The sequence below is a fragment of the Zootoca vivipara genome, chromosome 14 (assembly GCF_965207765.1).
Source record: "Zootoca vivipara chromosome 14, rZooViv2.hap1.1, whole genome shotgun sequence".
NCBI classification, from domain to species: Eukaryota; Metazoa; Chordata; class Lepidosauria; order Squamata; family Lacertidae; genus Zootoca; species Zootoca vivipara.
In genome coordinates, this window is record NC_142597.1 from 45,314,482 (window position 1) to 45,340,357 (window position 25,876).

General features: G+C 51.7%; 1 protein-coding gene across 2 annotated transcripts in view; it reads left to right on the plus strand.

The window, feature by feature from the left end:
* Window positions 1-25,876, plus strand: part of SEZ6 (seizure related 6 homolog) — a 62,180-nt gene that overhangs the window by 13,544 nt on the left and 22,760 nt on the right. For both annotated transcript variants that reach the window (XM_060268451.2, XM_088658255.1), the window contains exons 2-3: window positions 17,947-18,660; window positions 23,136-23,272. In XM_060268451.2, the coding sequence (XP_060124434.2) occupies window positions 18,279-18,660; window positions 23,136-23,272 (519 nt within the window). In that variant the 5' untranslated portion in view covers window positions 17,947-18,278. The remainder of the gene's footprint in view (window positions 1-17,946; window positions 18,661-23,135; window positions 23,273-25,876) is intronic.

The window sequence follows — 25,876 nt, forward strand, 5'->3', positions numbered from 1 at the left end:
AGGGAGCCAGCGTACAACTTCCAGGTCATGTGGCCAGCATGACAAAGCCACTTCTGGCGAACCAGAGCAGCACACGGAAACACTGTTTACCTTCCCGCTGTAGCGGTTCCTATTTATCTACTTGCATTTTGACGTGCTTTCAAACTGCTAGGTTGGCAGGAGCTGGGACCGAGCAACGGGAGCTCACCCCGTCGCAGGGATTCGAACCGCCGGCCTTCTGATCAGCAAGCCCTAGGCTCAGTGGTTTAACCCACAGTGCCACCTGCGTCCCATGCAGGCAGCATGTAAGGATGGTCAAACCTGTCAATTGTGATTTTCCCGTTTTCCCCAATCTTAAATTCAGCTTGCAAATATATTCATTCTTTTTTTAAAAAAAAAAAAGTCCTCCCCCCCCCCACAAATACACACATTTCTATGGACACTTAACCTTAGTGTATCCATTTTTGAAAAATTCATAGAATCCCTGCCCCTCGCCCTACATAATAGGACCGGCCGGCCTTGCGAGCTGGTAAAGTCGAGAGGCGGACCCCTGCTTGCAGACGGCAAGCAGACTGCTTCTGAACATGGAGGCTTATCATACTGCAGGAGAGTGGGGGGGCTGTAGCCCTCCAAGCCACGCTGGACCCCCAACATCCCATCTGTCCAGCATCATCTGGGGAAACGGATTGCAGGTTCCCCCACCCCTCTGATAAAACCATCCCTGTTTGATCTGCCCGTTCCCTTGAAAGATTGTTTTATCTAGGTACATCTTTTGACTCTGCCGATGCTAACAAGCCGGCGTGTTCGAATTCATGGTTGAAAAACCCTGGTTGATTGAAGGAACGGGGGCAGAACGCTGTCAGCTTCGCCTGCCTTGGAATCGCAGGCTTAACTCATAAACCCGCTTCCTAGTGTGATATGAATGACAAAGGTAGCATTCCCTTTCAGCTGAGGCAGGAAGTGGGCGGCCTCTCGGGCCCAGGCGATGGCAGTGGCCCTTCGAACCTCTCCATCTGGCCCTCGGGACTCTCCCCAGGCCACGCCCCCTCTCCTCCAGCCACGGCCCCTCGCCTGCCCTGTTCCGCACCCTCCTGGGGGGCTGTGAGTTGGAGGACCTGAACTGCAAGTGGCTTAGAGCCATCCCACTGCAGGTAGGCGAGAGTCGCACTCGTCACTTCTCTTGTGTTGGCCAGCAACCCCCACCCAGAGATCACACTCGGGGAGCTTCATGGCTGAGTGGGGGATTTGAACTCGAGTCCCTCCCGCATCTAACACTCTAACCCTGGCACTTTGTAATGGGAGCAACGAAGCTCGTGTTGTCATCCGCAAGGCAGCATAGGAGCCAACTCCTAGGGGGGGGGCCTTAAAATATTTGAGGGGGCCATCACCCCCAAAGGATGGGCATTGCCATTCAAATGGTGAGCATGTCTTGCACCTTCTGATCGATTCTGTGGGGCAGGGCTTACCTGAGCCTCCCCCAATATTTTTTTCAAGTTGGCACCCCTGCACGGCAGACAGTGTGACACTGGGACGGATCCAGTGGTGGCTGGTGCCTGCTGCAATTGGCAGAAGACAGGGATCCCAACAGCAGGTGGCGCCAGAAGCAACGACAAGCAGGGCCAACCCATTCCAGTTTTGTCCCCATCCTCCTCCTCCTTCTCCCTGCTGAGTTCTACAAGGGACAACACTGAGATTGAGGAGGAAGCTGGCAGCCCCAGAGACCGGCAGGCAGCAAGAATGCAGTTAGGTGTGGGGCTGGCTGAGAGAGGAGTGAGATTGGGAGGGCAGTGCCCCATTTGCCCTAGACAATCAGCCTCCACTGAACACACCACCTGGAAGGAAGCTTTCCGTACAGGCCCTATCCTCCTCCTTGCTGACTTGAAATTGAGGAAGAAGCTGACAGCCCTAGCAATCGGCAGGCAGCAAAGAGGCTGTTAAGTGGGGGGCTGGCTGAGGGCGGACTAAGGTTGGAAGGACAGTGCCCCCATTCTCCCTAGGGTACCAGCCTCCACTGGGCAGGAAGCTTTCCGTACAGGCCCTATCCTCCTCCTTGCTGGCTTCTACAGGGCGCGATATTGAAATTGAGGAAGAAGCTGACAGCCCTAGCAACCGGCAGGCAGCAAAGAGGTTGTTAAGTGTGGGGCTGGCTGAGGACGGACTAAGCTTGGAAGGGCAGTGCCCCCATTCTCCCTAGGCCACCAGGCTCCACTGGGCAGGAAGCTTTCTGTACAGGCCCTCTCTTCCTCCCTGCCGAGTTCTACAAGGGGCAATGCTGCAAGGCCCCCTGGCACCATACATTTAAAGCAGGGTTGGCCACTGTGAGAACAGAAGGCTGGGCTAAATGAGCCCAGCTTCCAGATCTAGCTGCAGGAGTCTTATTATGTTTTGATGGAACCTCCTGGCCCAGAGGCAGTCTACCTCCATTCCTAGGTTCTTTGGGGCATTTGGCCACAGTGAAAACATGTTGCTGGATTAGATGGGGTCTTTGGCCTGATCCAGCTGCTGCAGTGCTCTTCTGGCGTCCTTAAGCCCTGCAGACACCTTCCTGGATCAGGGACGTAGTGATACGGGGGACCACCAGGAAAAGGTAAGTAAAAACGGGGGGTTTCCCGGGGAAAACGGGGTACTTGGCAGCTATGCGTGTCGTTGAAGGGATCCATTGGAGACTCTTCTTCTTCTTCTTTGGCAATCACTCTTAGCCGAGTAAGATTGTCCTCCATAAACACAGTTTTAACAATGAGTCCGTAAATGACTGTGGAGGCTAATTCTGGATCCACACGTCCTTCCACAGTGGGGACATTGGTTCCCAGGCGGGAGTTGATCTCAGTGTGTGGATTTGCCAAGCATGCCTTCCTCTTAGCACGTTTCTCCCTTGCGTCCTGAGTTCGAGTGTCTTCAAAGCCCATGGCACCTTTGGTAAAGGCTGTTCTCCAACTGGAGCGCTCGCAGGCCAGTGTTTCCCAGTTGTCGGTGTTCATACTACATTTTTAAAGATTTGCCTTGAGACAGTCTTTAAACCTCTTTTGTTGACCACCAGCATTACGCTTTCCATTTTAAAGTTCGGAATAGAGTAGTTGCTTTGGAAGACGATCATCAGGCCATCCGCACAACATGACCAGTCCAACAAAGTTGGTGTTGAAGAACATAGCTGCCAAGTTATCCCTTTTTTTAAGGGATTTTCCCTTATGCTGAATAGGCTTCCTCGCGAGAAAAGGGAAAACTTGGCAGCTATGGTTGAAGAATCATTGCTTCAACACTGGTGATCTTTGCTTCTTCCAGTACACTAGTTCGCCTGTCTTCTCAAGTGATATGTAAGACTTTTTGGAGACCCTGTTGATGGAATCTTTTGAGAAGTTGGAGATGGTGTTTGTAAGTGGTCCATGTTTCACAAGCATATAGTAAGGTTGGTAGTACAATAGCTTTGTAAACAAGCACTTTGGTTTCCCTGCGAATGTCCCGGTCCTCAAACACTCTGCACTTCAATCGGGAGAAAGCCGCACTCGCAGAGTTCAGGCGATGCTGGATTTCGGCATCAATGTTGACCCTTGTGGGACCTGCCTAGGTAGGAGAAGTGATCGACATTTTCCAACATTACACCACCGAGTTGGATTTGTGGCGCTGCAGAGGGGTTATTGTGTACTTGTTGGTGCAGCACTTTGGTTTTTGGGATGCTGAGCGACAGGCCAAGCTTTTCGTAAGCTTCTGCAAAGATATTTAGGATGGTTTGGAGGTCATCCTCTGAGCGTGCGCAGACTACGTTGTCATCAGCACCCATCTCCTTGCTGGCTGGTCCTCTGCTCTCCCTGTAGCATTATTATTTTTCGGGAGGGGGGAGTTGGGGGTGCACTCCACATCCACCTCTTGCCAGCCCCTCCATCCTCTCTCCTAATGCCAAGGCAAGGTGTTAATCTTTAAAAAGAAAGAAAGTCAAAGAGCATAAAAGCCACCCCTCCCCCGCTAATCCCTAATTAAACTTTATGCAAACGATCCCCCTTCTCCGCCTGCCTATCCAGGGAGAGCCAGGCTTCAGACTGATAGAGTTGGCAGGTGCTGAGAATCCATTAAGCTCTCTCTCTCTCTCTCTCTCTCTCTCTCTCTCTCTCTCTCTCTCTCTCTCTCTCTCTCCCTCAACGCCCCCCCTTGCCCTCCCACCTTGTTTGGCCAGCGATGAGTAGGCACAAGGAAGGTTGCTGGTGCCAGGGGTGGGGTGGGGGGTTACTAACAAAGGCCCCCTCAACAAAGTTGGCACGTAATCGGGCGCCTGACATGCCCCTGCACTGGAACGTGAAATGTGGGTGTTTGTTTGTTTTTTTAATCCCCCCACCAAATGAAAGTGCCAAAGCTGGGATTAATCGAGGCAAAAATGGGTGAGTGGGTGAGGGAGGTCGTCAGGCAAAGGTGCCCATGTGTCGGAGAGGCTTCCTGACTCACCTTGGCATCCCAGAGCAAGGAGACACAACTAGGCTGCTGAACCTTGAACGATTCAGGACGGATATAAGGGGGGAACTGTGGAACTCCCTGCCGCAGGAGGCAGCGATGGGGGCCAACCTGGATGACTTTAAAAGAGGATAGGACAAATTTATGGGGGAGGAGGAGAGGGCTTGTGATGGCTACTAGCCATGAGGGCTACGCTCTGCCTCCACAGTGATTCTTGCTGGTTTACCAGCAGAGTCAGCCACTGTGAGAAAAGGATGGTGGGGGTGACGATGGTTAATTAAATTTGTATGCTAGACTTCATCCCAGGATCACAGGACGGTTCACAATATAGAAACACAAAAAACATATAGCATGTTGTTGTTGTTGTTTAGTCGTTTAGTCGTGTCCGACTCTTCGTGACCCCATGGACCAGCACACACCAGGCACTCCTGTCTTCCACTGCCTCCCGCAGTTTGGTCAAACTCATGTTGGTAGCTTCAAGAACACTGTCCAACCATCTCGTCCTCTGTCGTCCCCTTCTCCTTGTGCCCTCCATCTTTCCCAACATCAGGGTCTTTTCCAGGGAGTCTTCTCTTCTCATGAAGTGGCCAAAGTCTTGGAGCCTCAGCTTCAGGATCTGCCCTTCCAGTGAGCACTCAGGGCTGATTTCCTTCAGAATGGAGAGGTTTGATCTTCTTGCAGTCCATGGGACTCTCAAGAGTCTCCTCCAGCACCATAATTCAAAAGCATCAATTCTTTGGTGATCAGCCTTCTTTATGGTCCAGCTCTCACTTCCATACATCACTACATACACAATATATAGCATAGTAGGAAACAAAAACACCACCGGCCCCCTCCCAGTTGAAAAGGCCATAGCTTGTTTAATTAGCCAAAAGCCTGGCAGGTTCTGGACTAAATGGAGCATTGGCTCGATTCAGCAGCCTCTTCTTATGTGGGATATCAAACAAGCAAACCAGCAAGCCAAGCTAGACTGTGTTGGCTCTGCTTGTCATTGGCTCTGGCGGCCCCTAGTGTTGGGCTCCCTGCCTCCTGCCCTACTGCTGCCAATCGGCACCAAGCACAATTCTGAGATTGTGATTTATTTATTTTTCTTTGCCTGACCTTCCTGACCAATGCCAAGAGTTAACTGCTGCCCACACTGATGGGGCTGGAGGTGGGGCGGGGGACAATCTCAGCTGCTCAGCCACCCTCTCTGCAGCTTCCCGTCTCTGCTCAGGACCTTTGGCGCATGGATTCGGCATGCTTGCCCACATCCCCGCTTGGCACAGCTCGCTGTTCCTCACCCGCACCGGCGTGGTTTGCCTGCTGAAGTAACATTTAATCTCCTGCGCTGGCTGAGCAGAGTGCGAAGTCATAAAAAAAATATACAAGCTGCCTCTCTCCCCCCCACACACACACATTTGGGTACGCGGGAGCTGCCAACAACCGCCATAATTCCAGGGTGTAAAGGCGCCACGTAAATGCCAGCATGGAGGCGCTGGGCTGTAATTCCTTCCCCATAAGTGAGGGGCTTATAGAATGACAGTGAGGAAGGAGAGAGAGGGAGCTGGGCTGGGGGGGGGGCGTCTTGATTTGGGGAGTGGGCACAGCTGGGATCCTGACCCAGCAAACACCCACCCATCTAGGGAGGGTAGCCTTGGGGGTGTACTTGAGCAATGAAAACTCCCCAATATTGCCTACACTGACTGGCAGCAACTCACGGGCATCTCACGGGTATTATTTGCCACCTGGTATTTTTATTATTGGTTATTACTATTATTAGTGTCTGCTCTTTGCCAGCAGGTCCCAAGGTGGCTTACAGCAATTCACAATTCAAAATCAACAATTCAAAATCAACAATTCAAAATTCAAGCTTGTGGGTTTCCCAATATAGACATCTGGCCAGTTGCTGTGAGAAGAGGGTGCTGAACTAGATAGGCCCCCTTTGGCCTGATCCAGCAGCCGCCTCTTAGACTCTTATCTTTGGCACTAGCTACAGAATTCCAGCGAGAAGGTAAACAGCGTTTCCGTGCGCTGCTCTGGTTCGCCAACGCGGGTGGCGCTGTGGGTTAAACCACAGAGCCTAGGGCTTGCTGATCAGAAGGTCGGCAGTTTGAATCCCCACGGGGGTGAACTCCCATTGCTTGATCCCAGCTCCTGCCAACCTAGCAGTTCGAAAGCACATCAAAGTGCAAGTAGATAAATAGGTACCGCTCCAGCGGGAAGGTAAACGGCGTTTCCGTGAGCTGCTCTGGTTTGCCAGAAGTGGTTTAGTCATGCTGGCCACATGACCTGGAAGCTGTACGCCAGTTCCCTCGGCCAATAGAGCGAGATGAGTGCCGCAACCCCAGTCGTCCGCGACTGGACCTAATGGTCAGGAGTCCCTTTACCTTTACCTTTACAGAATTCAGCTTTCGGAGAACCTTGCTTTTGTTTTCTAAGAAACAAGTTCCTAGTCATCATGATTCTGTGAGAACAGGATGCTGGACTAGATGGGCCATGGGCCTGACCAAGCAGCCTCTTCTTATGCCCTTATGTAAAAAAAGCTCAGAGCCAATGTAGACAATACTGAGCTAGATGAGCCAATGGTCTGACTCTGTATTCAGAACCATGAGGACTGGAATCTTAGCTGATTTTTAGGGGAAGGGCTGTAGCTCAGTGGCAGAGCATCTATCTGCCTTGCATGCAGAAGACCAGGTTCAATCCCTAGCATCTCTATTGTGGGCTGGGAATTGTCCCCTGCCTGAGCCCCTGGAGAGCTGCTGCCAGTCAGTGTGGACAATATTGAGCTAGATGGACCGGTGGTTTGACTCCTTATAAGGCAACTTCCAATATTTCTATTTAAACCAATCGCTTTTTTCCAGAACCATGAGGGCTAGAATCTTTATTTACCAGGGCAAAGGGCCGAAGCAATTAGAGCAACTGCTTCACCTCCATAAGGTCCTGGGTTCAATTCCTGCCAGTATCTCCAGTTTAAAAGGATCAGGTGGTTGCACTCGGATGAGAAGACCCTTCTCCAATGCTTGGGAAAGACCCTTCCCTGCCAGCGACCCCAGAGAGCTGCTGCCACTCAGAACAGACACAACTAGGCTGGACGGACAAAGAGTTTGACCCAACTAGGGGCAGCTTCCTCTGCTCATGGTTAAAGGAGAAACAGCGGTCTCCTCCTCGCAGCAGATTCCAGCCCTCCTGGAGCAACGGTGTCTCCTGAGCTGGTGTTTGTTAGTGTCACAATTTAAAACCTAATACTGTTTTGCTAAGGCTGAGCCGGGCCTCCTGACATGACTAATGACCCTGTCGGAGAAGATGTCTCTTTTCATTTACCCTCCCTGCGGTGCTGGCTCTCTCCAGGGGCGCAGAGCAGCGGGTGGGGGGTGGGGAGCTGCCAAGCCAAGTCCTTACCTGGCCCACAGAGGACGAAACACACATTCTGCAGGTTGGATACCCCCAAGGGGCAGCCGGGGCACCCCCAAATCTGGCACGGAGGGCCCCCCGGGTGGATACCTGATGAAGAACCCTTGGAACTGTCAGAGGAGGAGCCACCACCAAGCAGTCCCTGAGAGTGCCGGTGCCATTAAGCTTTGGATCTCGACCAAAGAGCGACATTTCGCACATCTTAAATTCAGCTGCCTCTGTTTTTACATCTGCTTGTTCTCATAACTCCCCGCGATAAGTCACCGGCAATTTAGCGTGTGGATTTTGCATTTTGTGGTTCCAATTTGGCGCAAGGACTGTGGGGTAATAACTCCGCTTCCCCCCTCCCCAGCCCACCTCCGCCCTTTCCCTCTTGTTCACATTGCACTATCGATTCCTCGTGCCTGTTTCTTTAATTCATTCCTTTCTTCATCCCTCTGGCCAAAATCGATTCTTTTTGCACGGAAGGGCTCCCTTCTCTCTCTCTCCACACACACACACCCAGCCACAGACAATGCACTTGGGGGATTATTCCGGCTTGCTGAAGCTCGTGTTTGCTTTCTTAATGGACACCTTGATGGGGGAATCTGCAGAGCCCAACACAGAACCATCCTGCGCTCTTCAGGATCGGACAAATTCACGGGGGAAGAGAGAGCTATCGATGGAGGCTAGCCACCACGGTTGGAGGCAGAGATGCCTCTGAGTACCAATTTCTGCAACCACAGGAGGGAAGGGCCACAGACCATTGGTGAAGCCCCTGTTTCGAATGCAGAAGGTCCTGGGTTCAACCCCTACTGGCATCTCCCAGGCAGGGCTGGGAAAGGCTCCCTGCCTGGACAGCCACTGCCAGTCAGTGCAGACAGTACTGAGCTAGATGGACCCCAATGGTTTGACTCAGTATAGAATCATATAATCCTAGAGTTGGAAGAGACCACAAGGTCCATCCAGTCCAACCCCCTGCCAAGCAGGAAACACCATCAAAGCATTCTTGACATATGGCTGTCAAGCCTCTGCTTAAAGACCTCCAAAGAAGGAGACTCCACCACACTCCTTGGTAGCAAATTCCACTGCCGAACAGCTCTTACTGTCAGGAAGTTCTTCCTAATGTTTAGGTGGAATCTTCTTTCTTGAAGTTTGAATCCATTGCTCCGTGTCCGCTTCTCTGGAGCAGCAGAAAACAACCTTTCACCCTCCTCTATATGACATCCTTTTATATATTTGAACATGGCTATCATATACCCCCTTAACCTTCTCTTCTCCAGGCTAAACATACCCAGCTCCCTAAGCTGTTCCTCATAAGGCATCGTTTCCAGGCCTTTGACCATTTTGGTTGCCCTCCTCTGGACACATTCCAGCTTGTCAGTATCCTTCTTGAACTGTGGTGCCCAGAACTGGACACAGTACTCCAGGTGAGGTCTGACCAGAGCAGAATACAGTGGTACTATTACTTCCCTTGATCTAGACTCTATACTCCTATTGATGCAGCCCAGAATTGCATTGGCTTTTTTAGCTGCTGCATCACACTGTTGACTCATGTCAAGTTTGTGGTCTACCAAGACTCCTAGATCCTTTTCACATGTACTGCTCTCAAGCCAAGTGTCACCCATCCTGTATTTGTGCCTTTCATTTTTTTTGCCCAAGTGTAGTATAAGGCAGATTCCTATGTTCCTACGGCAGGCGGTTGACCTGCATGCTCCCTCCCCACTCTATCATTCTATGATTCTTTGATCCTGTTTAAGCCAGCCCTTAATTCGGGACCATGAGGACTGGAATCTTACTTTATTTTTGAGCTCTGGTTCCGTGATACAGCAAACGCTTTACATTGCAGAGGGTCCCGGGTTCAGTTCCTGGCATCTTTTCCATTAAAAGGTTCTCCCTCTCTTCCCACTCTCCTCCCGAAACCCTGGAGAGCAGCTGCCAGTCAGAGCTGACAGTATTAAGCCAGTTGGGGAAAACAGTGATTACAGTGGCAACTCACGGGTCCTTCTCCTGTCTTGCCAGGCCTAACCATAGTAACCCAATGAAGCGCCCCCTACAGGCTGAACAGCTGGTGGATCTGAGCCCTTCCCTCACCCTATGTACCTCAGAGGCTAAATAAGCGAAGCCTCCATGTTCAGAGGCAGTGTATCTAAATGTTGTGACCTCCTCAAATGGGAACGCAGGGAGGAGTTCCGGCTGTCCTCTGTTGGAAGCAGGAGACTGGGGCAAACGAACCCCTCTTTCTCTCCCTCTCTTATATTGCTTTGATCTAGCGAGCCTGGTCTTGTTCCTCCTTCTGCATTGCGTGTCTCGCAAGCCATGAGTTTGGCATCTATATGTGTGTGTGTGTTTATTCCCGCTGCGGCCTTGAAGCCTCCGCAGCCGCCTCTGCCACACTCATCTGGGTCACGGCGCTGCGCTCTCCTGATGGGGCCGTTATTAGTATTTCAATTTATTTACCCGTTTTGCCGGCACGCAAGTACCCATTCGGTAGTTCCATCTCATTATCGGCGCCATCAAGAGAGCAGCAGGAAAAGAGTTATATCCGAGAAAGAGGGGGGAAAGAGATGGCAGGGCTGGGCCGGGGAGTTTGCAGAGTGGGAGAGCTTGCAGGGAAGGGCCGGATCCAGCATGTGAGATTAAAGCAGGCTGGCCAAGGGAACAGAAGACCCTTTGGCGCCCTGGATTCAGCCTGCGGAAATTGAGCTTTCAGCGCCACGGATGTCAAACGCGGATGCCAATCTGTGCCTGCAAATTCGAGCTGCCGTGAAGGCGTAAGAACAGGCTGCTGGATTAGGCCGTCTAGTCTGGCATCCTGTTCTCACAGGGGAGACCCGCAAGCAGGCCCCCTCCCCTCCTGTGGCTTTCCAGAAACTGACATTCAGAAGCATGGCTGTCTCCAACTGTGTGGGCAGAGCAGAGCCACAGTGGCTGGCAGACCTGAAAAGCCTTCTCCTCCTCCTCCATGAATTGGTCCAGTCCTCTTTCAAAGCCATCCCAGTTGGTCGCCATCACTGCCCCAGTGGGAGGGAGTTCCACAGTTTAACTCAGCACTGCATGGAGAACTTTCTGTTATCTGTCCCGAATCTTCCTACATGGAAGCCCACGAGTTCTAGTTTTAGGCATGGGCACATGGGCTGGTTTGAAAGGTTGGCAACCCTGAAGCAGACACCTGCCCGTGGGCTTAGCGATGCCCACACTTCTGATCAGCCTTTTGCAAAGCTGGGGGGGGGGAGCAGGTCTGTGAGCCCCCAAAGCCCACAACCAGAGCTGAGTCTGAACCAGGAAGGCTTTTGAATTCCAAGGAGTGGAGAGCCTTAGACCCGCGTGCCAAATGTGGCTCTTGGGGTCTCTCCATCTGGCCCTCGGGACTCTTCCCCAGGCCACACACCCCTCTCTCAGGCCACACCCCCTTAACTTGACCCTAATTTTCACCCTGCTTAAGTGTTCTTGCCTGGCTGGGAGTGTGCCTTAAATTCTGACTCTTTGCTTGCCTAGGTGAAGGGCGGATTGGGGCTGGATAAACTAGCCACCTGCAGAAAGGCGAAGTTTACTTTTGCCTCTGGCCCCACCCACCACCAGGAGGGAATGGTGGTCTGGAAAAGCTTCCCTTCTCCTCCCTGCAAAGTGCCTGCTTTAGGAGCATGTGCAGAGTGCCTCAGCCTCCACTGCACAGACTGGATAGTTAGGAAATCAGGCCGACGTAGTCCGCCTCGGCAACGAAACGGAGAAGGTCTCTAAAGGGAGGGGTGTGCAGAATTTGACACGTACGCTCTTGTGTGTACCTTAGGTTTGATTCCCGCATCGCAGGGGGTTGGGCTAGATGACCTTTGGGGATCCCTTCCAACTCTACGATTCCAGGATTCTAACCAGAGAGGGACAGACTTTTCACCAAGAAGCTGCCGCTTTCCCCAGAAAGCCTTTAGACCAGGGATGAGGCAGGGCTGGTCCATCACAAGAAAGAAGATTCCACCTAAACATTACCGGTAGGAAGAACTTCCTGACAGTAAGAGCTGTTCGACAGTGGAATTTGCTGCCAAGAAGTGTGGTAGAGTCTCCTTCTTTGGAGGTCTTTAAGCGGAGGCTTGACAGGCATATGTCAAGAATGCTTTGATGGTGTTTCCTGCTTGGCAGGGGGTTGGACTGGATGGCCCTTGTGGTCTCTTCCAACTCTATGATTCTATGATCACCATCCCTGGCCATGAGGAGTCCAGCCACATCTGGAGGGCAGCCTTTTTGACCCTGTGCCATGTGCCTCAGTTTCCCCGGCGGGTGGGCAGAGGCGCTGGTGGGGTGCTGTGCCCGGAGGAAATAAACGAGTATTTTGGAGCTGACAAATCAAAATGGGGTGGGGATTGTACGGTTAACGAGCCGAACGACGCAGCATTGGAGTCTGGGACGCTGTGCTAATCCCCTATTAAAACCTTAAAACGGATCCTGGTGCCTCTCCATATAAACTCATTAACTTTTATGGTGTAATAAATGGATTCTATTAAAACATAATTCCCTCCATGCTGGGGGCAAGTTAACCTCTTTAAGCGGCGGCGGAGGGGCCCCCTCCCAACCCGGTGTCACGTGCCAAAGGCTGGCACCAATATGGGCGAAGGCAGTGCCACAGCGCGGCTGGCACTAATCTAAGTTGCCGCTTTCCGCCCACCCTTTAATTTTTCGGCTTTAAACCACCCTGCTGTCGCTCCTTTAGCTGCAATCTGGCGCCCGTAAATTTAGCAGCGGGGGAGCTTCCCCCGACTGGAGGGAGGAGGGAAATCATAGAATTGTGGAATCAGAAGGGGACCCCCAAGGGTCATCCAGTCCAACCCCCAGCAATGGAGGAATCACAGCTGGCAGGAGACCACCTGACCTCAGTTTATAAACCTCCAAGGAAGGAAAGGCAAATCGCTTGGCTGGTGGTAGCCGCTGAGTTTCAGGGTCCATAAAGGTTTGATATGACTGAACTGCCTTCCTGCCATCTTGTGGCAGGCTGTTCCGCTGTGAAATATTGGAACGTAGGAAGCTGCTTTATACCCGGTGGACCAGTTGGTCCCCTGGTGCCAGCTGGGCAAGCAACACGTAAGGAGAGGGGGGGTGGCTAGGCAGGAGGTGTGGCCTGGAGAGAGTGCCGAGGGCCTGGCAGAGACCCCCAGAGGGCCACACCCCTGAATGAGATGCTCTTCAAAGGCCTGCTGGACGCAAAGGAGACCAGGACTCTTGCCAGGCCGACTCTCCATGGCCTCTGGGGGTCCCTTTTGGTTTGTGCCTTTGTCCTCCTTGCCCAAGACTAGTCGTGTCCCTCCTCGTCCCTCCCCAGGTGTGAGGGATCCAGGCACCGATCCGGGTGGCACATTGCGCTGCCAATTAGAATGTAATGCGAGAGTTAACGCGAGGCGGATTAATTACGGCTGCGGCTACCCCTTTGAAGAGGCAATTAAGCCTCTTCTTGGCTGGCTGCGGTTTACGAGGCTCTATCTTGCGGGGGCTGTGGGGGGGGTCTCTCTTGGAAACGGGGTTGTCAGGTAGGAACGCTGGACGGGAGGCAGCTACGTTTTGCTCGGAGCCAATGCCCCTTCAAATGGATGGAGCGAAGTCTGCCAAGCCCATGAATTGCAACCGGTCTACTCTGAGTAGAGATAGGCGAACTTGCCCACTTGTTTTCGGCTCTCTGCTCAGTTTGTGATACGGTTGGGTTTTTTTAAGTCCTCGTGAAAATTCGTCAACATTTAGGTGCAAATTTCTCCCAGTAAGACACATTTTTGTAGCTAGTTTTGCCTGATCTACCCACATCTGCAAAGCGTATTCTCCCCCCATATTTACATTTCCCCAAATTTAATGCCATTTTTTCACTAATATCGGAATTTATATGAACCCTTAACCGTAGAATGTGCATTTCTGCACCCTGCTCAGGTGTAGAACTGCATTTCAAAATCGGGAGAAGTGCAAATTTTGAAATATTTATATTATAGTGTGCGTGTGTGTGTGTGTGTGTCCCATTTTTTTGCCCTGTGGATCTCAAAGCGGCTCCCAAGAATCGAAATGCATTGCAGGGGGTTGGACTAGATGACCCCTGGTTTCCTTCCCAGCCTACACTTCTATGATTCTAAGTATACAATTTTAAAATATGAATTAAGCCTCCAAAATTTAAAATCTCAAGAATTTAACATCTCAGAAAGATAGATAATTCTTTTTATCTTTACTTTTCTTTCTTTAGCAAGGCTTATTCTTCCATTTGCCTGATTCTTTTATCCTCAACAAGGCTTTCCATCAGTTTCCCGGAACAGACGTTAAGCTAATCGGTCTGTAATTCCCTGGATCCCCCCAGATCTCTTTTTTTTAAAATTGGTTTGCTACTTTCTAGTCCTCGGGTAGGGGGTGGAGGGCTGATGTGAGGGACAAGTTGCACATCTTTGTTAGAGGACCGGCAATTTCTCAGATTTCTTTGCCTGCCTAACTTAATTGCGAGGGAAGTTCCGATTCCTGTATCGCTTCAGAAGTTGCTAATTAAGTAGGTTTGCCTTCCAATGCAAATTGAAACCCAAGTTTCAATTCCATCCCTAACTCAGAATACTGGGACAAATCTTGGGTGCGCAGAAGGAGATATGGAAGCCATCTTCAAATATCTGAAGGGGTGTCACATTGATGGCGGAGCAAACTTGTTTTCTCCTGCTCCTGAGGCAAGGACCTGAACCAATGGATAATAATAATAATAATAATAATAATAATAATAATAATAATAATATATTATTTATCCCCCGCCCATCTGGCTGGGTTTCCCCAGCCGCTCTGGGTGGCTTCCAACAGAAAAATAAAATCCAATATTCCAGATTCCAGATACTGTACAGTGGTACCTTGGTTCTCAAACGCCTTGGTACTCAAACACTACAAACCTGGAAGCGGGACTGGATTTAGGTTTGATGAGGCCCTAAGCGGTTCCTGGCATTGCAGAGGGTTGGACTAGATGACCCTCGGAGGTCCCTTCCAATTCTACAGTTCTGTGATCCCATTATTCTTCAGGCCCATCCTGGTACTCTTAAAAGCACAAGAGCAGGCTGGGTGCTTTCCCCCCCCCCCCCGGTCATTCGACAACTCAAGACTTAGGAGATCCATTTTGCAGCGGGTGAGTGACAGAGACGACCCCTAAAATTGTATTGTAATTATTGTTGTTGTTAATAGCAGCACTAATAATAATGTTTAAGGCGCCTTCACTATGCATGTTCTCCATAATGGAGGGGCATTGATCACCTTCATTGTACAGCTTTCGGCATCTGCTGGAGACGCCATTATCTCCCCCAGCCTTTGATGGCGAAACTACGGTATTTTGTTTTGTGGGAACCACAACCTTGGCAGAATGTGTTCCATTTCGAAGGAGGGTTTTGGGGTGTGGGTGTTTTATAAATATATTTTTTTTGTTTTGATTAATCATGGTAGATTCCATTGTCATAACCTGCCCTGGGCCATTATGGGGTAGGCCAGGTTTAAAAAACAAACAAACCCCCTTTAAAATGGTTTTAATTCCCCACATCCTTTAATCCCCACATCAACCCTGTGAGGTAGGTTAGACCTAGAGCGAGAGAATGACTACACGCAATGTGATTAATGGCCAAGTGAGGGATTTGAACCCTGGTCTCTCCCAGGTCCTAGCCTGACACTCTAACCACTAGACCACCCTGTCCCGTCGGAGGCAGCAATCCTTCCGAAGGCCAGCTGCTGGAAACCATGTCCGGTCAGCCACTGTGAGAACAGGCTGATGGTGCAGCAATAAAACTGCTGGCACATTGGTGAAGCTAAGCAGGGTCTGTTGTGGTTTCAACTTGGAGGAGAGACCGTGTGCTGAGATTCCAGAGGGTTGGACTAGATGACCCTGGGGTACCCTCCAACTTTCTCGACGCGCCATCTGCAGCAGAAGGGGGGGGGCTTCCGGGTCTGGAGGGACGGTGCCACGTGGCTCTCCCCGGGCGCCTGCCCCATTCATCCGAACGAGGCCAGTCCACCAGGGAGGCATTTTTGATGGCTCATTACGGGCTAATGAAAGCAGCCTAGCAATAAGCCTAACAGCTCCTAAATGCCGCCGCGTGCACGGCTTAGCGGGGAGATAATGTGCGGGAGCTGAGGCAAAGAGCCCCACGGGGGGACCTGCCTGCTTAAACCGGTTGACGCCTGCAGCGTGCAGATAACATTCTTGGTTGGTGGCTTCTGCCCCCCACCCTTCTCTTCTTTAGAAAAAAAAAACCCTAAACAATAATACTGTAATAATAAGTTTGACTTGGAAGAAGTGTGCCCGGGGGCATGTGCAGAGAGCAAATGCCTCTTGTCTCTGTTCTCTGTGGTTCCTGCATTGTCAGACTAGATGGCTCTAGACTAGAGGACCCAACACAACTCCATCATTGTACAATCAGGACTTCTTCCCCCTGCGTCCCCTCAGAAACCAACCCACATATGAACGTCATTTTCGGAATATGAGTTGGCCCGCCCAGAAAGATTGCCAGGTGGAGCTGCTCCATTCCCCCCCCCCCCCGCCACTGCTGCCTTGCAAAAGGTGGTCAGCGAGGGTTTTCTTTACACTGCTGGGGCGGGGGGCATTTTCATCCAAGGGCCCCATTTCCTTCTGAATGACCTTTTGGGGACCACACGCCAGGGTTGGGGAGAACCAGGGGCAAGAAAGAAGATTCCACCTAAACATTAGGAAGAACTTCCTGACAGTAAGAGCTGTTCAGCAGTGGAATTTGCTACCAAGGAGTGTGGTGGAGTCTCCCTCTTTGGAGGTCTTTAAGCAGAGGCTTGACCGGCATATGTCAAGAATGCTTTGATGGTGTTTCCTGCTTGGCAGGGGGTTGGACTGGATGGCCCTTGTGGTCTCTTCCAACTCTATGATTCTATGATTCTAAGATTTTATGATTCTATGAAAAATGGCCAGAACAACAGTTTACTTTCCAAACCTGCAGCCGATTCTTGCACGTCCCCCCTTCCTTCTCTCTGTCCTCTATCCCGGCACAAACACAAAGAGGTGGTGGAGAGGGTCCTTGTGAGGGCTGTGGCCTCGGGAGGGTCCCCAAGACCAGAGAGAGAGAGTCCTGGGGGGGCTGCAACTAGGTCTTGGGGCTCAGGTTCTCCCCACCCCGCACCCCGCCAGTTGCTGCAGTGGCCCCCAGCTGTGGATTTCTCTTCTGCGGGGTGTTTGAGCTGCCCCCTCTCTCTATCGGGGTCCCTGCTGTCATTTTTAATGACTTCCTCCTCCTCCGCTATTCATATTCCCTGGGAAGAAAGATGATTGAAGGGGCAGCATAAAAAACTACCCTTACGACTTTTCCCAGCAAACTTTTGCTGATCGTTCCTGCTGCTTTTCAGAAAGAAAGATTCTGCTGTCAGGTTTTTTTTTTGTTCGGGCCCAGCTTTAAAAATCAATGCGGTTTTTTAATTGCTGCTCTGCTGATCACAAAAAAATAATTGGATGGTTACTGGGTGGTGTCCCTCCCCCATTTTTTTGCCTCTTTGCAGCCTCTGTTTTTGGGGGGGGGCGGGGAAGGGGCAGGGGTATAAATTTGCTCAGTGCTTTTTGAAGAAAAAAAAGGTTTAGGGGTGCTCTCATTTTTCTACTCATATTGAAATACTGCCCCCCAATGAGGCCAAACTTAGATTCACAAAAATGTTTAGGGGTATGTGTTCCCCTGCTTCCCCCCCCCCCAGAAAAAAAGCACTGAATTTGCTTATAGATACCGTAAAAGAAGAACCTCTGGGCAGGGAGTTCCAATCAGGTGCAAGGAAAGATCCCCATAGATCCCATTGCAGTAATCCAGTCTTGATGAAGTAACCAAGAGACGTCTCGGTGGTGGTGCTCCCAGGCAACTTTGGAACTCCCTGCCTAGAGAAGCCAGGCTTCTGCTAGCAGGTGAAATCGGCTTTATTCCGACTGGTCTTTGGGAACGGGCTGTGTTTCAATTGATTTGAGTTTCATTTTGTTTTAATTTTATTACACATTTTAACTATTCTCCTTTATAGTTTTGTATCTTACCTGTTTGGGGGAAAGGCAGGATATAAATAAACAGAAACAATAACAATAACAATAATGGCCATGCTTTCCCAGGTCAGCAATGGCTGTAGCTTTTGCACCAATTGCAGCAGGTAACTTTCATCGGCGATCTTCCTCTATCTCTCTCTCGCACCCAGGATTCTCCGCTGTGGAGCCCGGCAGGCCGGGGGTCTCTGAGGCTGATGGGGAGCCCACGGTGCCCCCCACCCCTGATGAGCCAGAGCGTGAGGCCCACTTTGTCACCACGGCGCCCACCCTGAAGCTCCTCAACCATCACCCTCTCCTGGACGACTTTCTCCACGAGCCCCTCCTCAAGAAAGATTACCTCCAGCAGATTCCCTTCCTGGCTGCCGGCCTCGTGGGTCCTGGGCCCGTCCTCCCGGACGCCGACCTCGGCCCGGCCCCCACAAGCAACCTGGCTGACCAAGACGGCCGCCCCGCTCTCTCCCACGCCGCCACCGCGCCACCCATGACCACGGCGTCCCCCACGACCCTGGCGGGCGGGAAGGCCGAAGGGAAGGACGTGGAGAGGACCCCCGAGATGGCCAAGCCAGCCTTCACCACAGACCTCCTGACCACAGCCATGGGGCGGCTGGTGCCGTGGGCCAAATCTGGCCCGCCCAGCGACCGCACGCAGCCGCCGGTCACCCCTGTGCTGGGTTTCCAGACCGATCTCGGTGCCTCGGGCCCAGCCACCACCGACGCGTTTTCCGGTGGCACCCCGGGCACGGCAGCTGCCCCCACCGCACAACCAGAAGCGACCACGCCCAGGAGGGTGTCCGGCAAGGAGGAGGAGACAGCCACCAGCACCATCAAGACCACCACCGTCTTCACGTCCATCCTGGGTGCAGGTGGGTGACGCAGGTGGGGTGAAGCAGTGGAGGAGAGGAATCAAAGAGGGCAAGGGTCACGGACTGGTTGGTCGCAGAGGAATGGCGGGAGGTACCGTAATAGCTGGGAAACCCCAAGGGAAGACCCTCCGAGCGACCCTACTTTTCAGGGACATCCCTGATTTAGAAAAGCCATCCCGGTTTCTGATTTGATCCTGGAATGTCCTGCTTTTCCTTAAAGGTAAAGGGACCCCTGACCATTAAGGTCCAGTCGTGACCGACTCTGGGGTTGCGCGCTCATCTCGCATTATTGGCCGAGGGAGCCGGCGTATAGCTTCCAGGTCATGTGGCCAGCATGACAAAGCCGCTTCTGGCAAACCAGAGCAGCACATGGAAACGCCGTTTACCTTCCCGCTGTAGCGGTTTCTATTTATCTACTTGCGTTTTGACGTGCTTTCAAACTGCTAGGTTGGCAGGAGCTGGGACCGAGCAACGGGAGCTCACCCCGTCACAGGGATTCGAACCACCGACCTTCTGATCAGCAAGCCCTAGGCTCAGTGGTTTAACCACAGCGCCACCTGGGTCCCTGCTTTTCCTTAGGACGTCCCTATTTTCATTGGAGAAATGTTGTAGTTATTCGACTCCTGAGCTGTCTGAAAGCAATCCTGTACAGTCAAACCTCAGCTCCTGAATGGCTCCGTTTTTGAACGATTCACCTCCCGGATGCCAAAAATGTAAATGCTCCAGTTTTCAAAGGTTTTTTTGGAAGTTGAACATCCAATGCGGCTTCCGCTGAGTGCAAGAAGCTCTTGCAACCAACCGGAAGCCGCGATTTGGTTGTCGAATGTTTCGGAAGCCGAACGGGCTTCTGGAACGGATTACATTTGACAACCGAGGTTTGATTGTATAGGGAAGGTTTTTTAATGTTTAATGTTTTATATATACGGTGTATATATATGTTGGAAGCTGCTCATAGTGGCTGGGGAAACCCAGTCAGATGTTGGGGGTATAAATAGTAAAATTATCATTATGAAAGGGGACGTCCCTATTTACATTAGGAAAATGTTGGAGGGTGTGCAAGAGAACCTCCAGGAGTTCAGAGCCCAGGGAATGGTGGTGCGACAATAATGAGTGGTCTGCGGGAGAAGATGTTGGAAGCTGAAGAGCAGGGTCCCCAAACTAGGGGCCGGGGGCCGGATGCGGCCCAATCACCTTCTAAATCCGGCCCGCGGACGGTCCAGAAATCAGCATGTTTTTACATGAGTAGAATGTGTCCTTTTATTTAAAATGCATCTCTGGGTTATTTGTGGGGCATAGGAATTTGTTATTTTTTTCCCCAAAATATAGTCCGGCCCCCCACAAGGTCTGAGGGACAGTGGACCGGCCCCCTGCTGAAAAAGTTTGCTGACCCCTGCTGAAGAGGGAACAGGACTCTGTGAGCTGGTGCCAGGCTTGGAGTCAGCCATAGGCAGCAACTAAACAATAACTCACCCAAGGCCAGTTAATTCTTTATTCGAGGAAGCAAGCCACAGCTCAGGCCTAGTGGTCTCAGCAACTCTTTCTGGGAGGTCTCGCCAAAATGACGTAGTTGCGAGGACGGAAGGCCCTGCTGGCCCATGAGGATGCCTCCTCTCCAGGGTCTTTCCCACGTAGTCTGCACACAAGCACCCTCTGCTCTGTCCATTTCATTTCTCTGCAAGTTCTCGGAGACCAGGGAGGGAGCTGGTTGTAGCAGGAGGCAGAGACTCCCTGGATTTTTCAGCAGCCAGCCTCCCCTCTGCCTCTTGACCAACCTCCTCTCCAGCCTCTGATTCTGAACTGCTCTCTGCCACAGCCTCTTCCTGCTCACCAAACCCTGTCACCTCTCCTGCTGCTGACATTTCCTGCTCCCAGTCTTCTCCCTCTGACCACTCGTTGTCATCCCACCACCGTTCCCCTGGCTCTGAGCCATCATCATCATCATCATCATCATCATCATCATCATCATCATTTATTATTTTTACCCCTTCCATCTTCCATCAAAAGATTAAAAATACATTAAAGCATCAGTCATTGAAAACTTCCCCAAACAGGGCTGCCTTCAGATGTCTTCTAAATGTCATAGAGTTCTTTATTTCCTTGACATCTGATGGGGAGGGCGTTCCACAGGGCGGGCGCCACCACCGAGAAGGCCCTCTGCCTGGTTCCCTGTAACTTGGCTTCTCGCATTGAAGGAACCCCAGAAGGCCCTTGGAACTGGACCTCAGTGTCTGGACAGAACGATGGGGGTGGAGATGCTCCTTCAGGTATACTGGACCAAGGCCGTTTAGGGCCGTTCTTCCCCTGGGGGTTCCCCGGCTGGTGACTTCCACCACCCCTCTTGCATCCAGCCAGGCCATGACAACTAGGAGAGCCGGTGGCAGAGATAAGTCCAGAATCAGAGGCAGAAGTTGAAGCAGGAGGAAGGCCAAGGGGCAGAGATGGGTCAGGCTTGTGAAGAGGCACAGGTGTCTCCCCCTCCTGCTGTGACAAGATCCTCTCCCCTTTGGCCTCGCAGAACCAGAAGAGGCATGAAAAGGGGGGTAGAAGGGTTTGGCTTCACGCAGACCCCATCTCTGTGCTCATTAGGCTTGCACTCTTGAGCAGATCCTGTTTCTTCTCATAAAGGGTTAATTTCACTTACTCCGTGTGATTTATTGCTGACTCGCTCCTAACAATAAGTGTCACAAATAAGTAGGTTGGGGCAGAAGAAAATGAGGGAGGGAGGGAGAGGCTGACCCAAGGACACCCACTGAGCTTCATGGCCAAGCAGAGATCCAAACTCTGGTCTACCTGGTCTAGATGTTGCCAGACACACACACCCCAACTCCCAGGAAGCAGCGTGGCCAATGGGGAGAGGTGATGGGGCTGCAAATGTTCCCCCATCCTTGACCTGAGATATCCCCAGCGGATGGATGCAGTCGGAGAGGCCGGGTCGCTCAGATCTACGATGTTGGCAGGCGTTAGATCTGAGCCGTCGGGAGCTGAGCTACCTAAATCTTAAAAGTGCTTGGCTTTGACCCAGCCACCCCAGGTCTCCGGAAGAAGGCTGTTTTGTCAGGGAAACCGTTTAGGGAACAACAATGGAATTAATTATGGATTGGAGTGTAGGAAATAGCCGGAAGGCAGGGCTTGGGTTTCTCGTTTTTTCTTTCTGTAATGAAAGGAGCAGGGAGAGATGGACGTTAAAAGGGGCCTGCCCTGCTTGGAGCTGGGCCAGGAAGGTTTCCGGATTCTGCACTCATAGAATCATAGAATCATAGAGTTGGAAGAGACCACGAGGGCCATCCAGTCCAACCCTCTGCCAAGCTCAGACCCGAAACACACACACACACACACACACAAAACTTATTACAGAAAAGTTATCATCCACAACTGGAAAATCAGGACGGAATGCTGCTCAGTGGTTAGAGCATCTATCTTGCAAAAGATCATCCCGGGTCTCCTGCCTGAAACCCTGGAGAACCACTGCTGCCAGTCAGTGTAGACAACTGAGCCAGATGAAACAATGGTTTGATCTAGTTTATGGCAGCTTCCTGTGCTCCTTGTGTGCAGCCCTTAATTCAGAAGCCTGAGGACTGGAATCTTGTTTTTACCTTTGGAGGGAGGAGCTGGAGCGGATTGGTAGAGCGGCTGCTTCACATGCAGAAGGTCCCAGATTCAGTCTCCACGCAGGGCTGGGATAAGACCCCTCTGCCTTGAAACGCTGGAGATAGCTGCTGCCGGTCAGTGTGGACAATACTGATCTCGGTGGGCCAGTGGTCTGACTCAGTATTAAGGCAGATTATGCAACACCCTAGATTAGCATCTCCAGTTAAAACGATCAGGTCACAAGGGATGGGAAAGAGTCTTCCTGAGACCCTGGAGAGCTGCTGCCAGTCGGTGTGGGCAATGCTGAGCTCAATGGACCAGTGGGACTGAAGCAGGTGCCTGTTTATGTTGAGGAGGGGGGCACCATTTTGCCCCCACCTCAGATGATCCAGGGGGTGGAGCAACTGCCGTATGAAAAAAAAGCTTGCAACATTTTATGGACCAACGATAAAACCAAGCTCTGGAAGATTGACTCCTTAATGTAGCACAGAGTTGGACTGTGGAACTCCCTGCCACAGGAGGCAGTGTTGGTCGCCAACCTAGATAGCTTCAAAAGAGGATGAGACGAGTTTCTGGAGGAGGAGGAGGGAAGGGCTATGAAGGGCTACTAGCCAGGATGGCTAAGCTCTGGCTCCACAATCGGAGGCAGCGATCCTTCTGAATACCCATTTGCTAGAAACCACAGGAGGGGAGAGTTTCTCTTGCACCCAGGTCCTGCTTGAGGGCAGCTGGTTGGCACTGGCTGGATCCAGCAGGCTCTTCTGAAGGTCTTATGCCCCCATCCAGGGCAGGAGAAGGCTTTTGAGGTTGGCTGTGATCAGAGGAAAGTGGAGCTTAGAAGTGCTCCCTCCTTCATCTAATTAATATTTTGTCCTCTTTGTCCATAGGTCCTTGCAGCTGGAACCTCACTGGCCCCAAAGGTTCGCTGGCCTCTCCCCTCCCCTCTGGCATCCCGTACGAAGGGGGGACCCTCGACTGCACCTACACCATCTCTGTGTACCCTGGTTATGGCGTCGAGATCCGGGTGAGTAGTTGAACCCAGCCTGGTAGCTGTCATGGCCTGGCTGGATGCAGAGGAATGGTGAGAGGCAGCAGCCGGGGAACCCCCAAGGGGAGAAGGCTCAGGGCCAGAGGAGGGGTGGCGGGATGACGATGAGTGGTCAGAGGGAGAAGAGGGAGTGGACTGCGAAGAGGAGGTGTTGAAAGCTAAAGAGGCAACAGGGTTTGGTGAGCAGGAAGAGCTGGGGCAGAGAGCAGTGCAGAATCAGAGGCAGAAGCGGAGGCTGGAGGGGAGGGGAGCCAAGAGGCAGAGTGGAGGCTGGGTGATGAAGAAACTAGGGGTCTCCCCCTCCTACAGTGACAAGCTTCCCTCTTCGCTGGTCTCCCAGGACCAGAAGAGGTGTGAAGAGGGAGGAGCATGTAGGCATAGTCTCAGACTGCTTGGGAAGGACCCGGTGGAGCGAAAGACTTCAGGAACTGTGGGAAGAAGGGGGCCTTCAGACCCCAAAACTGCCTCATCCGGACAAGATTTACTGGGATGAGTTGTCATGCTTGTTTCTTTGAATGAAGAGTCAACTTCAGTGATGCCGTGTGAATTACACCCGCTCCTGGCTGAAACTTTGGTCTGCAAAGAACCCTTTAGGAGAAACTGGTCCTCAAGACCCAGGACAAAATTTTGGATGGATTTGGAGGGTGTGTTTGAATACTTTTAGATTCTCCAGCAAGGATGGGGGACATTTTGTATCCAGGGGGCCGCATTCCCTTCTAGGGGGCCACATGCCCACCGCAGGTGGGAATAGGAGCAGCGAATGTAAATTTTGCCTCTACACAAGGGAAATAATAGTACCACTGTATTCTGCTCTGGTCAGACCTCACCTGGAGTACTGTGTCCAGTTCTGTTCACCACAGTTCAAGAAGGATACGGACAAGCTGGAACGTGTCCAGAAGAGGGCAACCAAAATGGTCAAAGGCCTGGAAACGATGCCTTATGAGGAACGGCTTAGGGAGCCGGGTATGTTTAGCCCGGAGAAGAGAAGGTTAAGGGGTGATATGATAGCCATGTTCAAATATATAAAAGGATGTCATATGGAGGAGGGAGAAAGGTTGTTTTCTGCTGCTCCAGAGAAGCGGACACGGAGCAATGGATTCAAACTACAAGAAAGAAGATTCCACCTAAACATTAGGAAGAACTTCCTGACAGTAAGAGCTGTTCGGCAGTGGAATTTGCTACCAAGGAGTGTGGTGGAGTCTCCTTCTTTGGAGGTCTTTAAGCTGAGGCTTGACAGGCATATGCCAAGAATGCTTCTATACAAACCAGCCTCTATCCGGGCAAGCAAAGAGGCGGGTATAGCAGGGGGTGGACCAGAATACCCGTGGGTTCCCTTGCAGCTCTACCAGCCTATGATTCCTTGAGCCCCACATTTTTATCATCCATAAGAGAGCCTCGGCCCCTTTTCTGGGGTGGGGGAAGTAAAGACGTAGGAGGCAGGCAGACAGAGGGGCTCCTCTGCTCGCCTGCAGGGTTAAGCGAGGGGAGGGACACGGATGGGGGGACGGCGACACGACACGGGACCCAGTCTGCATTTTAATGCCACGCTACAAATACAGACATCTTGTCTCAGGGATTCAGCCAGCCGTGCCAGACCCCGAAAGGCAACAGCAGCAAATGTCAAATCGATAGACGTGGCATTTGGCCGACATTTCGACAATACCTCCTTTCTCCCTCCGCGTCTCGTCCCCTGGGGCTTCATTAGGCCCACGCGGAAGGAGGTTTTGCGGGCAGACGTGCCGGCGGGGGGCCCTGCGGCCATGATACTGCCTCCGGCCCGGACTGGGGGGCTCTCCCCAGTGTAGCATTAGCTGGTGGGGAAGGCAGGGGGGTGTCGTGAGCATCTTCAGCAAGATGTAAAAAAGACTCCTGAAATTCCCAGGGGGGGGGGAGAGCTATCTGTGAAATTGGGACTCTGGGAGATTTCATTTTTTTTCTCTTTTTCTTCCCTGGCAGCTAAATTATCAACTCCTATGAAACGCTGCCCTTACACACACACCCCTTGAGCCATTCTGGGGAACGGAACTGTCTTGCCGTGTAGGCAGCGAAATCTGCACCCAGGACCTGGGCCTGGTGAGGGAGGGGGACCCTTGTGGTGGGTTGCTTAAAAAGCAGTGCTATCCAGGGACAGGCGAATTGGTCAATTTCAGTTTCTTGGGAAACTGAATATATATATTCGGTTCTCCACATCTTCCCATCAGTTTGCGAACTTTTTTCGAAAAAAGGTTTTTGAAATTAATCGTCATTTTGGTGTTAATTTCTCCTGGGAGACCAGAACTCAGACCCTCCCACTCAGCCATGAAGCTTCCTTTAGGCCCATTGCTGCCTCTCAGCCTAACCTACCTCACAGCATTGTTGCGAGGAGAGGGAGAGCTCCTTCGAGGAAAAGGTGAGATACAAAAGCAAAGAAGAAGAGGAGGAGGAGGAGGAGGAGGAGGAAGAAGAAGAAGAAGAAGAAGAAGAAGAAGAAGAAGAAGAAGAAGAAGAAGAAGAAGAAGAAGAAGAAGAAGAAGAAGAAGAAGAAGAAGAAGAAGAAGTAGTCCAGGGCTCTAATCACCTCACTTCACCACTCCAAATTCC